This window comes from Phlebotomus papatasi, chromosome 2, assembly GCF_024763615.1.
Source record: "Phlebotomus papatasi isolate M1 chromosome 2, Ppap_2.1, whole genome shotgun sequence".
NCBI classification, from domain to species: domain Eukaryota; kingdom Metazoa; phylum Arthropoda; class Insecta; order Diptera; family Psychodidae; genus Phlebotomus; species Phlebotomus papatasi.
In genome coordinates, this window is record NC_077223.1 from 64,362,993 (window position 1) to 64,376,912 (window position 13,920).

The following is a 13,920-nucleotide window of genomic DNA, read 5'->3' on the forward strand; positions in this document are numbered from 1 at the left end:
CGCTTAATTGATACTTATTGTATCACTATTAATTGTTTTGAACGATTTGTTTGACAAGATTCCTGCATGCCAAGCTTGAACCTTCATGTACTTTGAGTGAGCAAAGAGAAAGACGCAAAGGCATATTTTAGTAATTCGAAATAACGAGCACACGATAAGAAATAATATTTCAATTAACCTTTTAACAGAACATTTGAAGAATGGTGATAATACGATTAAGACTAGATTTTATTCGATATTGGAATACTGTTTTTGAAAAATAAGAAATTGATTAGGAAAAAGTACAAGAAATATTAGATAATTTATTTACCAGTAAAATGTTCACTAAGGCAAGGTACTGTACTGGGTATTTGAACTCGATTGATATTGTACTGTTAATCGCTTCATAGTCGGTTCATTAGCGGATCATAACCGAATAATATTAGTTCAGATTTGTCAAGCATTTAAACTGCAATTTTTTAATGATGTCCCAATCGATCGGAAAGTACGTCTTCTGTCCTTCTAACCTTTGACTTTGAGAAGCAAAAATATGTCAAGAATAGTTCTTGACTAGTCTCGAGAAGTTAAATTGTGGATCGATAGCTCTATCATAAGACCAGGCTCTAGCATGCTCTTAGAAGTCAATCCACCCCATAGAATGTAAAGCATAGGAAAAATAAATTTGGAGGCAATAAATATTTTTTAAAAAAAAATTAAAAGGGTTCGATCTCCAATCGACCTTATTCAGCAAAGGCTTAAATCTGGATCTTTCTGAACGTAAATTTAATTTACTAGGTTTTTAACAAATTCTTTAATGTTAAAATAAATTTGTGAATTTTAATTAGGTTTTGAGAAGATCCAGGATACAAAAACGGTCTTAGACCTAAGGATTATCCAAATGACTTTTCTAGACTAATTTCTTTTGGAAATGTTTTACTTAGGATTGTAGGGTAACTGATCTATCAAAATTCAAAAAATCACTACAATTGTTTATTGATGAGAAATTCAATAGGTTCAGGAATTGAGCTAAATCTTTAGACTTAACACTAAACCTACCAAGACCGGTCAAATTGGCGGGTTTAAAAACTTTTTTAAATTAACACATATTTAAACTGTACAATGTCGCTATTAAAACTTAATGAATTTATTAAAATATTCATGTTAATATGTTTTTCAGTGTTTAGATTTTAATTTTTTCCCCTTTTTCGAGAAAAAATTGTTGAGTATCCTGCCTACCGTGGTCCTGTCGTTTGAGCGAGCGCGTTAAGAAAAATTACCAAAAACGGTCGGTAGGTTATTGTTATGATCACCTGGCTTTAGCTAATTGAAGAAGATATCTCAGACTAAGCATCCGCCTTGACTTTTATATTATTTAATTTAGTAATATTTCAAAAAGGTTATAAAGAGATTTGGGCTTTAGATCATGGAGCATCATTCTGGAATATTTAGTCAATATTCAACCTTTTCTAACCATTGCTGCAAACTTCAGATCGAGATATCTTACCGCTGTTACCGCTCTGTCTCCAGGAGCATTTGTATTTATGAAAATAGGTGGTGAATAAAAGTTTAAATATAATCAATTCGATTATGAGAAATCAGGTTCCATCTCGGATTACAACACTCAGAAAAATAATCGAGCAAAACTTACTCGAATCGATGTTGAATTGACTCCTTTTCTTTGTGATTTACGATTAACTATATTTTAAAGATGATTTTCCTTCTATTTAGGTGTAATATTCGGAAGAGTTGTTTTAACTTTTTTTTCTAAAATTTACATGACAAAAGAGTGTAAATAACTCTTTTTAAGACTGATAATAACTCGTTTTAAGAGTTAAAATAACTCGTTCCAAGAGTTAAAAATATCTTTTTGGGAATTAAAATAACTCTTTCAAATCCGAAAATGGATAAATTTTGCAATTTCATGTTTTTTTTTATTTTATCATTTTTTTATTAATATATTCTTGTTCTCAAGTTTCCTATATTCCGAGCAAAACATCACGTATGATGCAAGCACATGTCTTCATGAAACACTGTTAGGCATATTTCTACTTGATGTTGCATATGAACTTTGTCACACGAAAATCTTCTTGACTGAAGTATATTTTTAAAACGAAAACACTTAAGCATATACTTCAGTCGAGATGAAATTTTTCATAGAAAAAGAGTATTAATTACATCGATATCCGACGAATTAATTCAACTCTCACGAAGAGTTGTTTCAACTCTATTCGCTAAAATTTACAACGAAAAAGAGTAAGAATTACATCGATATTCGTAGAGTAATTCAACTCTGCCATAGAGGTGTTTTAACTTTTTAGGTTTTTTCTTAGTGAAAATATGAGATTGTACTGCATCTGCAGTTGAAATAATCTCTGACCGAAGTAAAACATCTTATCCCTTGCTCAATATTACAATGCTAGTTATGAAGTGTAAAAGCCTAAATATAGTTCTTTTAATATACCCTGTATAGATTTAAGCTGAGAGATGGCTTAACTCTTTCGCGTCTTTAGGGTAATGTCATGACTCGGGGAAAAAAAGTTTTTTTTGGGTATTTACATTAATTGAAATCTATCTGTTCGTGCACGACATCATAATAGAAGGATATAAGATTCTTGGCTCATTTTCTCAAGACTCCAGTTAGATTTCAATTTATTAATGTAAATAGCCAAAAAGAAACTTTTTTCCCCGGGTCATATATGACCCTAAAGACGCGAAAGAGTTAATGGGACTGTGGTCTAATCATTAGTTTGATTATTATTTCGTTAAGCCATGTCTCGGCTTTAATGTTAGGCTTAAAATGTTCTTTGCTTTTAGAAACCTTTGGAAGTAGCAAAGGATATTTCAAACACATACCTACGCAGTACTTTTTTAAAATTTAAAATATTTTTAGGTTAGGATCAGAACACTTTGATAATAAAATTGTTATTTTTCATGGACCTTTATGATGGAAAATTTCAATAGTTGAAATAATGCAAGTTAGAATTTGTTACCACTATTAGAGTCGCACTGTATTTTGCTGGATATTGTAGACAAGATAGGTGAATTATGTATCGACACTTAAGATCCAATCGTCACCCTAAAAGAAGGTGATTTTTCGAAAATTATCAAAAATAAATTATTTTATAAAAGCAAATAATATCGGCGAATAATTTTCAAAACAATATTTTATTTTTTACAGTTCATTTACCTTACTTAGAATATAACATATTCGTTTAAGCAGTTCGTCGTCTAATTGCGAATTGAACTCTTTCTGTTTGCAGTTGATGGCTCAAGAGCTGGCAGTGGAAACTTGGAGATTCTGGTGAATGGTGGTCGGGTTACGTCATCAGTGAGAGCCTTAGGTGGTCAGAGGTTCATTGCGAGCTTTACACCTCACGAGACGGGTGTACACAAGGTGCAGATCACATTTAATGGTGAAACTGTTCCAGGTGAGTGTTTGTCCAAAAAAGCGAGATTTCTCCGTGGAATGCATCCCAGGTAAATGTGACTCTGTGTAGTGGCTTTCCCCTCCTTATACATTCTTCTGGCATTTGAGCATCTTGGTGCGGCTGTGTGAGGGACCGGAAAACTTTATGAAACCCAACACGCACCAACACAAGATCTGGCCACACCAAGCATTCTTCCAGGTGCTCAGCACTTACCTGAGATACAGCGCGTCTATCTCGCTCTGACTTGGGCCTCTGGTGAGGGAAGAATCTCTGTGTTGGTGGATATCTTTAAACGGTTGAGAGGCAAGACTGGGGCTCGTGGTATGTTTCACCTTTTAGTTTTGAATTGTTCGCCACTGGAAGAGATACGTCCGCGGATCGCGAGCTCTTCTCAATTCACCGCCATTTTGTGCAATTGAAGATGACGTGACAAGTTCCGTTAATTTAGGGCTAATCTCTGGTAGTTTAAATTTTGTTAGGAAATTATCACAAGTGCATACACCTGGTTCATTTTGTCCACTTTAACTATTTCTCAAAAGTGCGCCAAAAAGACCATTACAAAAATAGAATTTGGTGGTGTTTCCGTGACCTCAGACACACATTCCACAGTCGGGGTGATTGCTTTCGGATCCTAACGTGAATGTGACGAAGGTACAATTCATTGACTTATACCTGGTTGGAAGATATAAGAAAACCAGCAGCTTCGACGGTCAATTGGAATTCTTGTGTGGAAAAGTTGAAGCAGAGGGAGACATTCACTCACGAGGCAAAAGTCGAAGAAATCAGGTAGAGCTCGTTTCTCAACCACATAAACAAATCTTGTACCGATTTGGTGATCTCTTCGAAGACATCCAACAATGCGAGATCATTGTGATATCTCACCGTGTCGGAAGAGAAATTTTTCCATATTTCTCACATGCCAGAGAAAAGATGAGGCAAAAAAAAAGATCATTTGAAATTGTAATTAATACATTAACACCAGCAAAAGAAGTTTGCAACATAAAACTGGGGAGAGATGGAATTCTGCTGAATTCTTGAATCTCGGTGTTTTGTAAGCAAATCCCACTCTCCAAAGCTCCAATATAAATCTGCGCCCACCTCAGAGTGTCCCACCTTTTCAATTTCAATATATCTATTTGCCAATTTGCATACCAAAGCTATTTATCACCGCGCCAAACTCACCCGAAAATGGTCCTCTCCTCATATTCCAAGATGATCATCTCCATGGAATCTTGTCACGATTGAGTGCCAAAAGAAACATGACCCATTTACAACCACCCAATACCAAGACCAATTAGAGAAATTCCAAAGATCCAAACAGAAATCATCCACAAATAGATTCTTCTATTTTTGTTTCAAAATCTTTTGCGATCATTTGGCCCAAACACCTGGATATTTTTTCATTCAAATTCGCTATGCTTTTACTATCTCGTCTCTCATTCACTTTTTTACTTAATTTTTTCTGCATACTGTTGCCCGTTTGAATTTAAAATTCCATTCGAATTTGCGTTAAACTTTATGAATTTATTTTGCATCTTAATGCCGGACTTTGCGAACTGCAAAGACATTGTTTCACAACACTAAATCGAAATATTATGCTATCAATAATTAATTTTGATCTAGAAATCTGATTTCAAAATATAAATTTTAAAATAAAACTAATAAAAAATACATTTTTAATCTTGCTTATTGGATTTTTAATGTTTATTCGCTAAATAAATAACCGTTAGAAAAATTTTGTTAAATCAATGAACTTATACATCAGTTTATTAAATTCTGTATATGTAACTGTTGGTTCAGTTCTTTAAAATCAAATAAGAGAATTATGCCATTTTTCTGATTAATCTCATACAAACAACAAAGTTCTAAGTTTAAATGCAATAAGGGAAATTCTTGTAATTTGGGACAGGGTGCATATACTCGTAAGCACCAGTGTCCTAAGATTGAAGTAAAATATTTTCAATAAAAATCAAGATTGTTCTTAATTTCCCTTACTTTCTTTTCAGAAGTGTTGAATAGAACCTTGACAATTAGTTTATCGTCTTTGCTTTTTCTAAAATAAATCTTAATTAATGAATAAAAATATAGATATGATTTTGACTATAATTTTGGATAGATAATTCTCCTCAATAGGATACTCAATATCGTCCATTTCAAGAACATAGTTTATCAAGTCCATTTTCTGTTTATCAGAACCAGAAGGAACCAGGACGTCCCAAGAATCCCGAAAACTTTTCTTTATTAAAGAGAATTGACATCGATACTTCAAGTACGCGCAGTTTCATACATTCCCTTATCTTTCCGGGACTTTTTTTTAAATATATATTAAAGCCTTTTTGCACTGTATCTCGTTCGTATAAATTATGATCTTTTGTTTCTTCGAGTTTTCTTTTCAAACTAGTCATCATATATTCAAAATATATTCAAAATTAAACAAATTTAGTATTATTTGATTCTAAAATGAATAAATATTTAGATGGAATACACTATTCATTAAATATTTGAAGGGAATTCGAAAATGCAATGTAGTGTCCAACTTTACCGTCAAAGTATTCAAAATTACAAGCTGTCCCACATTACAAAGAGTTCCCCTATTTTAATTTTTAGATGGTAATTTTTCGTTATTTCCTTTTCGAACGTATTATTTGAACCATCCATACTAGTTAAAAACATTGAAAACAAAATTAAATTTAATTATTTTCAAAATTGAGCGGATTTTTTCATAGTAGGATAAGTGTGCCAAATTCCGGCCTGCTTGCAATTTCGGCCACCTTTTTCTAGAGATTATACAATGCAAAAGAATAACAAAAAAATGTAGCTTCGACAAACGAGATGAGAAAAAGGCATTGGAAGAATTCCTGAAGGGCAAGGAACTATGGGAATGAAGGTGGCCGAAATAGGACACCAAAGCTATGTCTACATTTTTATTTATATTAAAATGTATTGAGAATGATTTTAGAGTAAATAAAGACGATACACTGTCTACAAGGTTCTAAGCAACACTCCTTAAGTAGAAGGAATAAAAAAAATCAATGTCTATTAAAGACATTACATTTCAAACTTGAGACTTAAGCGATTGCATGCAACTATGTCGAAATTTGGCACACTTATCCTATATTCTAAAAAATAATCATTTAGAGAAAACACTGTTTACGTATTTAAAGTTAATTCCTTTTTTTTACAATAAAGTTGCAGCGTCCAATACTGCTCTTTAAGTGTCAGATATGGAAAGTTGTCCGAAATAGTATACCGCTCCTCTTATAAATGTAATATAAGTGTAATATCAAAAGAGCGACATATCGTCATTTCACTGAACTAATGTCATTATTCATTTTTGGTTAAATGGCTAAAACAGTTAAAGATTTTACGAGCTATTTATGTTTAAAAAAAATTTTGAACCTAAAGGGGCTGCAGAGGCTTAAATGTGGAAAAAATATTAATTTTATTACCGATACTTTTAAAGAACACATAAAATAGTTTATTATCAAGGAATATGTTAATGAATAATAAAGACGGAAAGAATTCAACGATATTTTGGTTTAGAAAAGTAGCACTGATCAGTAAAATATTCTATTCCTGTAAAGAAATAATTAGAAAATGGGAAATTTTTTGCTCAATTACCACAAATATGCTAAGATTATAGATAATTTAATAATTTACTTTTTAACATGAATATTTAATTTTTAATCACTAATTTATCGATCTCCATTATATCTTTAGTGTTTAAATTTGAATGAAATGAAGTTTAAATTTTCACAGCTTGATGATTATAAAATTCTTTTTCGGATAGAACTTTACGATCAAAATAAACAATTTATTTTTTTAGATTTACAGAATATAAACATAACATTTGAACTCTATAGTAATTTCTCAATGTGTTCAATGCCTTCTTGTTTACACAAATACAACAAACAGTCCCCAGAAAAAAAATTCTTCACAGTTAGAAAAATTATCAATTCAGAGAGAATCAATCTTTCTGCACGAAAGAGTGTTCCTCTGACGCTTTTCTTGAACGCACAAATGTTTATGAAAATTGCCTTTAGATCATTATATAAAATTTCATCTGTCAGTAAGTCATTGTAAATTATTCAGTGAAATTTACATTTCAAAAGGTGATTTCTAACAAAGAAACTGGGATAATATAACTAAGAAAATTCACATTTCTAGAATCGATTAAATAAATAAAGATTTATAAGGCAATTAAGATGAATATCACACTGGAGTGGCAAAGATATGTCTCCGGAGGGATCGTCTTCAAAGAATTTGAAAGAACTGTTAAGCAATTTTTCAATGAAATCCATATAATAAATTGGGATTTGCTGCTAAACAGCTCTGTTACATTCTTGAGATTCTCATAGCGAAGTTGTATCAGAAAATCTCCAATGTTGGTGTTATTGACTTGGGAGGATTCCAAAGTAACATTTGTGAAACTGCATTTCTGAGAAGACCTAACTGACCTATAGACAGGTTTTGAGTCTTTGGAGAATTTGCCAGACTAGCTGGACACCAAAGTAAATGTAAATGATACTCTTCATTGAATGAAATGTAAATTTTTCCCATGACGGTTAATTCGCTGTATAAAGCATCAATTTGGGATTCTTTTACGTAAATCCAACATAAAAATTGCGCAAAGACTTCTTGCAATAAATAGGTGAAAACAAGGAAGTTACATTCGAAATTGTGATTATAGAGATGAGAGAGTGATTTAGAATGACGAGTATGATTTGAATATTTTTTCAGCATGATGAAAAAAAAAATAGGAAAAATTATTTGCATATTTGTGGTGAAACTGAAAATGAGAAAGAAGCTAAAGTATGAAGAAATTGAATGTCCACCAGAGAGCAAATTGAGTCGTTTTTCACGAAAAATTTCATCTCATGCAAGACTCGCACTCTTCATGTTTAAATATTTACACTTTAAGTGAAATATTAAAACATTTATGAGCAATTATGATGGATTTACTTGAGTCAGGAGGGGCAGCAATTATAGATATCAGCGTTTTTTTTTTTACTCTCTTTATGCCCCATGGGAGAAAGTTAGGGCTATAGGAGTAAAAATCTTGTCTAAATGGTAGTTTATAAGAAAAAGTTATTTTTCTTCCACTTTTTTTTGCTGTTAAAAAGTGATTCCACGATGGATTACTCTTCCACAATTGCATGATTTCAAGAGCACACACATTTTAGTAATTTACTAAAGAGTTACATTATGCGCACACGACACAAATACCTCAACATACCTATTAAAATTGTGTGGTAGAGCAAACCATGGTAAATAAAGCGTGAAGACGGGGCTTCACTTAAAGCTAAGAAAGCTTTCTTAGATAACTGATAAATAAAAGAATTTCTTTGTAACACTCTTTAGCACTTTTTGAGATCTTTCTTTTCATTTTACGCAACATTTCTGCTAATTTCTTGGACAAATAGAGAAATGGGGCTTAGGAATTGTGTCAGAAGAAAGAAATGATTGTAGCTTGTGTTAATTCTTAGATAAACAAACTTTTTTCTTCTTCACAGATATTTCAAAAATTTTAATATGTATTCCCTCATTTGGATTTTAAATAGACTTTTTCCAATTCCAAGAATTACCATAAAAATATTCGATGAAATTCATTCATTTGCTGATTTTTAAATCTTAGCTGATCTCAAGCTCTAAAAATTTTGAACCCAGTATTAGGAATTGGGGACAATTGCTTTATAATATTCTCTGTAAATGATTATTAAAGTCTTCATTTTTTATATGGGTTTATACTCTTATTAAAATTTTCCATGCAAATGAATATAAAGTGGAGTTCCATCTAAAAAGAAATGGCAAAGTATTCCAACTTTGCGGAATGCTCGAACTCACGATATAGAGCTATCCACGAATTGTCTTCTCGCATGATTTTTTTAATTAAATTGATTTCTAAATCGGAAATCAATTCAGAATTAGAAAATTGGTTAAGATGTATGCATTTTGGATGTAAGAATGTTTTGAAAAAAATTTCCAAAAATAAAAAGAGATAGACAAGAAAAATAAATCAATTGCGATATCTTCACCATTTAATTTCCGATTGGGACTGACATGGGGTACCTCCAAAAGATATCCGAAAATTATTGAAAATTCTTAGGCCATTTTTTGAGAAAAAACGAAAATACATGGTTTTGGGGAAGTTTGGAGGCGCGTGAGGGGAAATAAGAAAAAAGACCATTCGATATAATGTCCACTTATGGGGAGTCATCAAAGACCAAAAGTCGATATCTCTTACCGTTTGATTTCTAGTTCGGGAACAAATTTAAGGCCAAGTAAAAAAAAATCCGAAAAAATACTCAAAAATCGGTACTTAACCGATTTATTAAAGACAAAACCTGATGCAGCCGGATTCGCAATTAAAATACTTTTCCGAAAAATCCAAACTTAACCAAATCGGTTAAAAAATAAGCCCTTCAATGTGATTTATCTTTGACTTTCAATGATTCAAAATGGCGAAATTTCTGATCATAGGTCTTAATGGACAAAATGTTCCGATTGGCTACCTGTAAAACATTTCCAAAAATAAAAGAAATCTATGGTGTAGTTTTCGAAGTTTTCGAAAGTTTGTAGTTTTCGAGTTTTTTTTATTGGGGGTCGCCGAAAACCGAAAGTAGATATTTGTTACCGTTTGAACTCCAAAGCGGTGATAAGTTGGAAATCTACTCTCTTTTTGAGTTCGAACAGTAAAATGTGCTCTATAGATTACTCTCAGAACTTTTTCAGTACTAATAGAAGCAGACAAGATTGGAATCATTATTCAGAGAAAAAGGAGCGAAAGACAGTAATTGCATTTTGATATTTGGTTTTAAATTGTAATCTGATTAATAGGAAGATAAAATTTCAACATTTATTTTTCTCAATTCTTATAGAGTGTGCAAAAAAGCTCAATTTCGAATAAAGCTTGACAACTTGACTTATATGATTTCCTTTTTTGATTTAGCTGAATGATAGATATTGATAAAACATGAACAAAAATTATTAGAACAGTTTTACTACTTTTATTATTTTCCGTAATTCGAAATCTTGAAAATACTAAATGACTTATATGCACTTATGGGGAACAATAATTATGAATTTAAAAAAAAACTTATTCTAATAGTGTTCCAAAGACATTGCTTTTATCCGCAAGTGGCACTGGTACCTGTTCTCAATTTTTAGTTCTCTAGATTTTAGTAGACTTTCAAACAAATCAGTCGTGGACCCATGGCACCAAGGTTAACAGCCCACGACTGTCGATCCTCCGTCACTCCAGGAAGATATTCTCGATAAATTCCAAGTTTCTTCAGGGCAAGATCCTGAATTTGATTCATTCACCTTGTTCTAGGGTCTGTCCAGAAACCTCATTGCTTAGTACAATGAGATCAGTGTGAGCAGTTATTAAGAATTAAAACTTTTTATATTTAGCAATATTTATTAAAGCCTCATGTTTTACCAGTAATTGTACTGTGGTATCAATCCGTTGCAATACATAAACGTATAATGATTTTCGGCCAATGAAATAGTTTTTAAGAAGTGAAAACACGGGATTTTGACCTTTGATCTTCACCTCCTTTATTCCTTGCCAACGTTTCGGAGCTTGATGGTTCCTTCTTCAGGTATGGAAAAAGAATGTAATTGTTTCCCAATCTGACCATCGTGATGTCCACTTCATCCATTTGGAAAAAGAAGTAGTGAACCAGTTCCCTGACATCCTTTTCCAACCATTCTTTTTCCACACCTGAAGAAGGAGCCATTAAGCTCCGAAACGTTGGCAAGGAATAAAGGAGGAGAAGATCAAAGGTCAAAATCCTGTATTTTCACTTCTTAAATACTGAAACGTATTTCAAGCTGTAACTGAAAGATAAACTTTACAAGAAAACTGTACAATTTTACTGGCTGACAGATTAAATTTAACTAAAACGGTTTCTTCTTGTCTTCTATTTCCAACAGGGTCACCGTGGCACATAGAAGTAATGTCATCACCTGGATTGACACCTTTGGGTGAGAGCACCCGCCTCGTACCAGCCAATACACCGGCGGTTTTTGAGATACTGCCGCCTCCTGGAACAACCCTCAGTCGAGGGGAGTGTATAGCCAATGTACTTTCGCCCAGCAAGAGCAAAGTACCGGCTAGGATCACCCACGAGGCGGCAAATGGTGCCATGCGTATCGAATTTGTCCCCACCGAAGTCGGTACGCACATAATCGAGGCGTCAATTGGTGGCTCCAAGATCATTGGAGGACCACTCATAGCAAAAGTGTACGACTCGAGCCTGATCCAGGTCACCGATGTCAATGGTGGCGTTGTAGGTCAGAAGATTCAATTTCGTGTAGATGCAAGTGCAGCTGGTGAAGGTCAGCTGGAGATATCCATTAATGAGGGTGAAGTGCCGAATCATGTTCAAGTTGTCGGTGGAGGAAGATGTTTGGTGTCATTTACGCCAGAGCAAGCAAAGACCCATTTCATCGACATTAAGTTCAACGGAGAGACCGTTAGGGGATGTCCTTTTGTTTGTGCTGTGGCAGACACTAGCCGGGTCCTTTTGAACCTTAGCAATCTCGAATTGATTGCTCTCCATCGTCCGGCTACTTTTCACATCACTGTAACTGGAGGAGGTGCAGCCGAATTGGCCGTGAGTGTTAGGGGGCCACATGGAGAGCTACCTGTACGTGTTGTGGGTGACATAAATGCTGGATTTACGGCAGAATTTACCCCTGTAGCTGTGGGTGCTCATACAATAAATGTCGAGTACAATGGGTACCCGGTCCAAGGCACTCCCTTTGTAGCAAAATCCTATGACGCCAGTCGTGTGTCTGTTGGTGCCGTAACCAAGGGAACCGTTGGACGCATGGTGCAATTCACAGTGGATGCTGGCGAGGCGGGTGAGGGAAATCTGGAGATTACAATTTCGGCCAAGGGTCACAATATTCCAACACAAGTACACCCTCAAGGCAATGCCCGATTTGCAGTGTCATTTGTCCCGGCTGAGGCTTCTGAACACATCATCAATGTCTCCTTTAACAAAATGCCCGTGCCTGGATGTCCAATATCCGTGGCAGTTAGTGGCGGTGCAGCAGGACCTCAAGTATCTCTTGGCGGACCAGGGCCCATTCATCAGCCCAATTCTCTCGTGATCAATCACGAGGGTGGGCGCCTTGAAGACATTGAAGTCAATGTGGAAGGTTAGTGTATCAGATAATGGTCATCCCACTTCTGATCTGTGGTCCTTTGTCTCTAGGCATCAATTGAAATTGTGTGTGTAAATATATTTTATGCACGATGTTACGAGTCTTTTCAAAAACTATTTTCATGATCTTGATCCCTGATCTAGGATAGATCCTAGACTCAAATTAGGGACCTTAAGATTTCTGTACATAAGAGAACTTTGGAAACGTTTTCTGATGATTCTTGATTTTGATCCTAAATGAAATTTTCCGAAAATCTTAGTTTCTATTTTTTTCAAACTGTCCTATTCCCATTAGATATAGGCCCTTAGGTTCAATATAAACCTAGTACTGAAATTTTGGACCTCCTGTAGTTCTGATAAATCACATTGCTAAATTTTGAACTTTACCTTTCGGAAACGAAAGAAATGTTCTTAGAACTGTTCTAAACAGCTTGTGATTTGTTAAAGCTACTTCCATTTTAAAATTTGGTTCGCAACTGAAATCTCACTACTGTCCATATCTGTACGTTTCAGGGCGACGAAGACTTTTGTACTAGACTTTTGGACACTTGTTTCTCACACTAATCACTCATTAACGTTTTTTTTTTGTTTTTATACTTACAAGCATTTATTTATTATTTAATTTTTCAACATTCCCATTAATCCGCATGACTTTTTCAATACTCTTCCAATATCTTTACTAATCCTACTTACAGTATTTGTGTCACAACATCTTAATCTCATTTAACTGATGACGAATGGCGAAGGTAGTTAATGGAGAAGGTAATGCATAGAAGAGCTTTGAGAATGTAGGCTTGAGTGTTGGTGTTGTATCATCCAGTGGCGAACAATTCAAAACTCAAAAAAAAACTCTGTGATGATGCAACATGTACCATTGAGTGAAAGTCTTCTATTTTCTCCCCAACCTAATGTTAATAGAAATAATGTAGAAATTGTGTGTGAGTGTCTCAAATTTATTGATGAATTTTGATGCTGGAAGCTTTAGCGTTCTGTAGCGCTTTGTTTCTAACTTCTGTTGAATGAACACGACTTGAAAGTGACTTCTTCTCACACCACATTGGCGCCTACTTCTTCCCAGGTCCTTTGGGGCAATCTGTGCCAGCCCAGGTTCACCTGACATCCGATGGCATGTTTAAAGCTGAGTTTGTACCACGATCAGTCGGTGAACACCGGGTCAGTGTCACTGTTATGGGACAGCCCACCGCCGGTAGCCCCTACTCAGCAAAAGTAAGTTAAAATACTACCAGAGAATCATAAAATAATTCTTCCATGATATCTTTGCCTTTTGCTTTAAGCACAACGGAATTTTACAAGCATGTCACACTATATTATCATTT

At 34.3% G+C, this 13,920-nt stretch overlaps 1 protein-coding gene across 3 annotated transcripts in view; it reads left to right on the forward strand.

Annotated features, from left to right (window-relative positions):
* LOC129800303 (filamin-A) overlaps positions 1-13,920 on the forward strand; it is a 44,616-nt gene that overhangs the window by 21,663 nt on the left and 9,033 nt on the right. For 2 of the 3 annotated variants that reach the window (XM_055844588.1, XM_055844587.1), the window contains 3 exons: positions 3,240-3,407; positions 11,346-12,578; positions 13,662-13,810. In XM_055844588.1, coding sequence (XP_055700563.1) covers positions 3,240-3,407; positions 11,346-12,578; positions 13,662-13,810 — 1,550 coding nt within the window. Of the gene's footprint in view, positions 1-3,239; positions 3,408-3,759; positions 4,194-11,345; positions 12,579-13,661; positions 13,811-13,920 lie in introns of those variants that run through there. The other variant, XM_055844589.1, reaches the window with a different exon arrangement.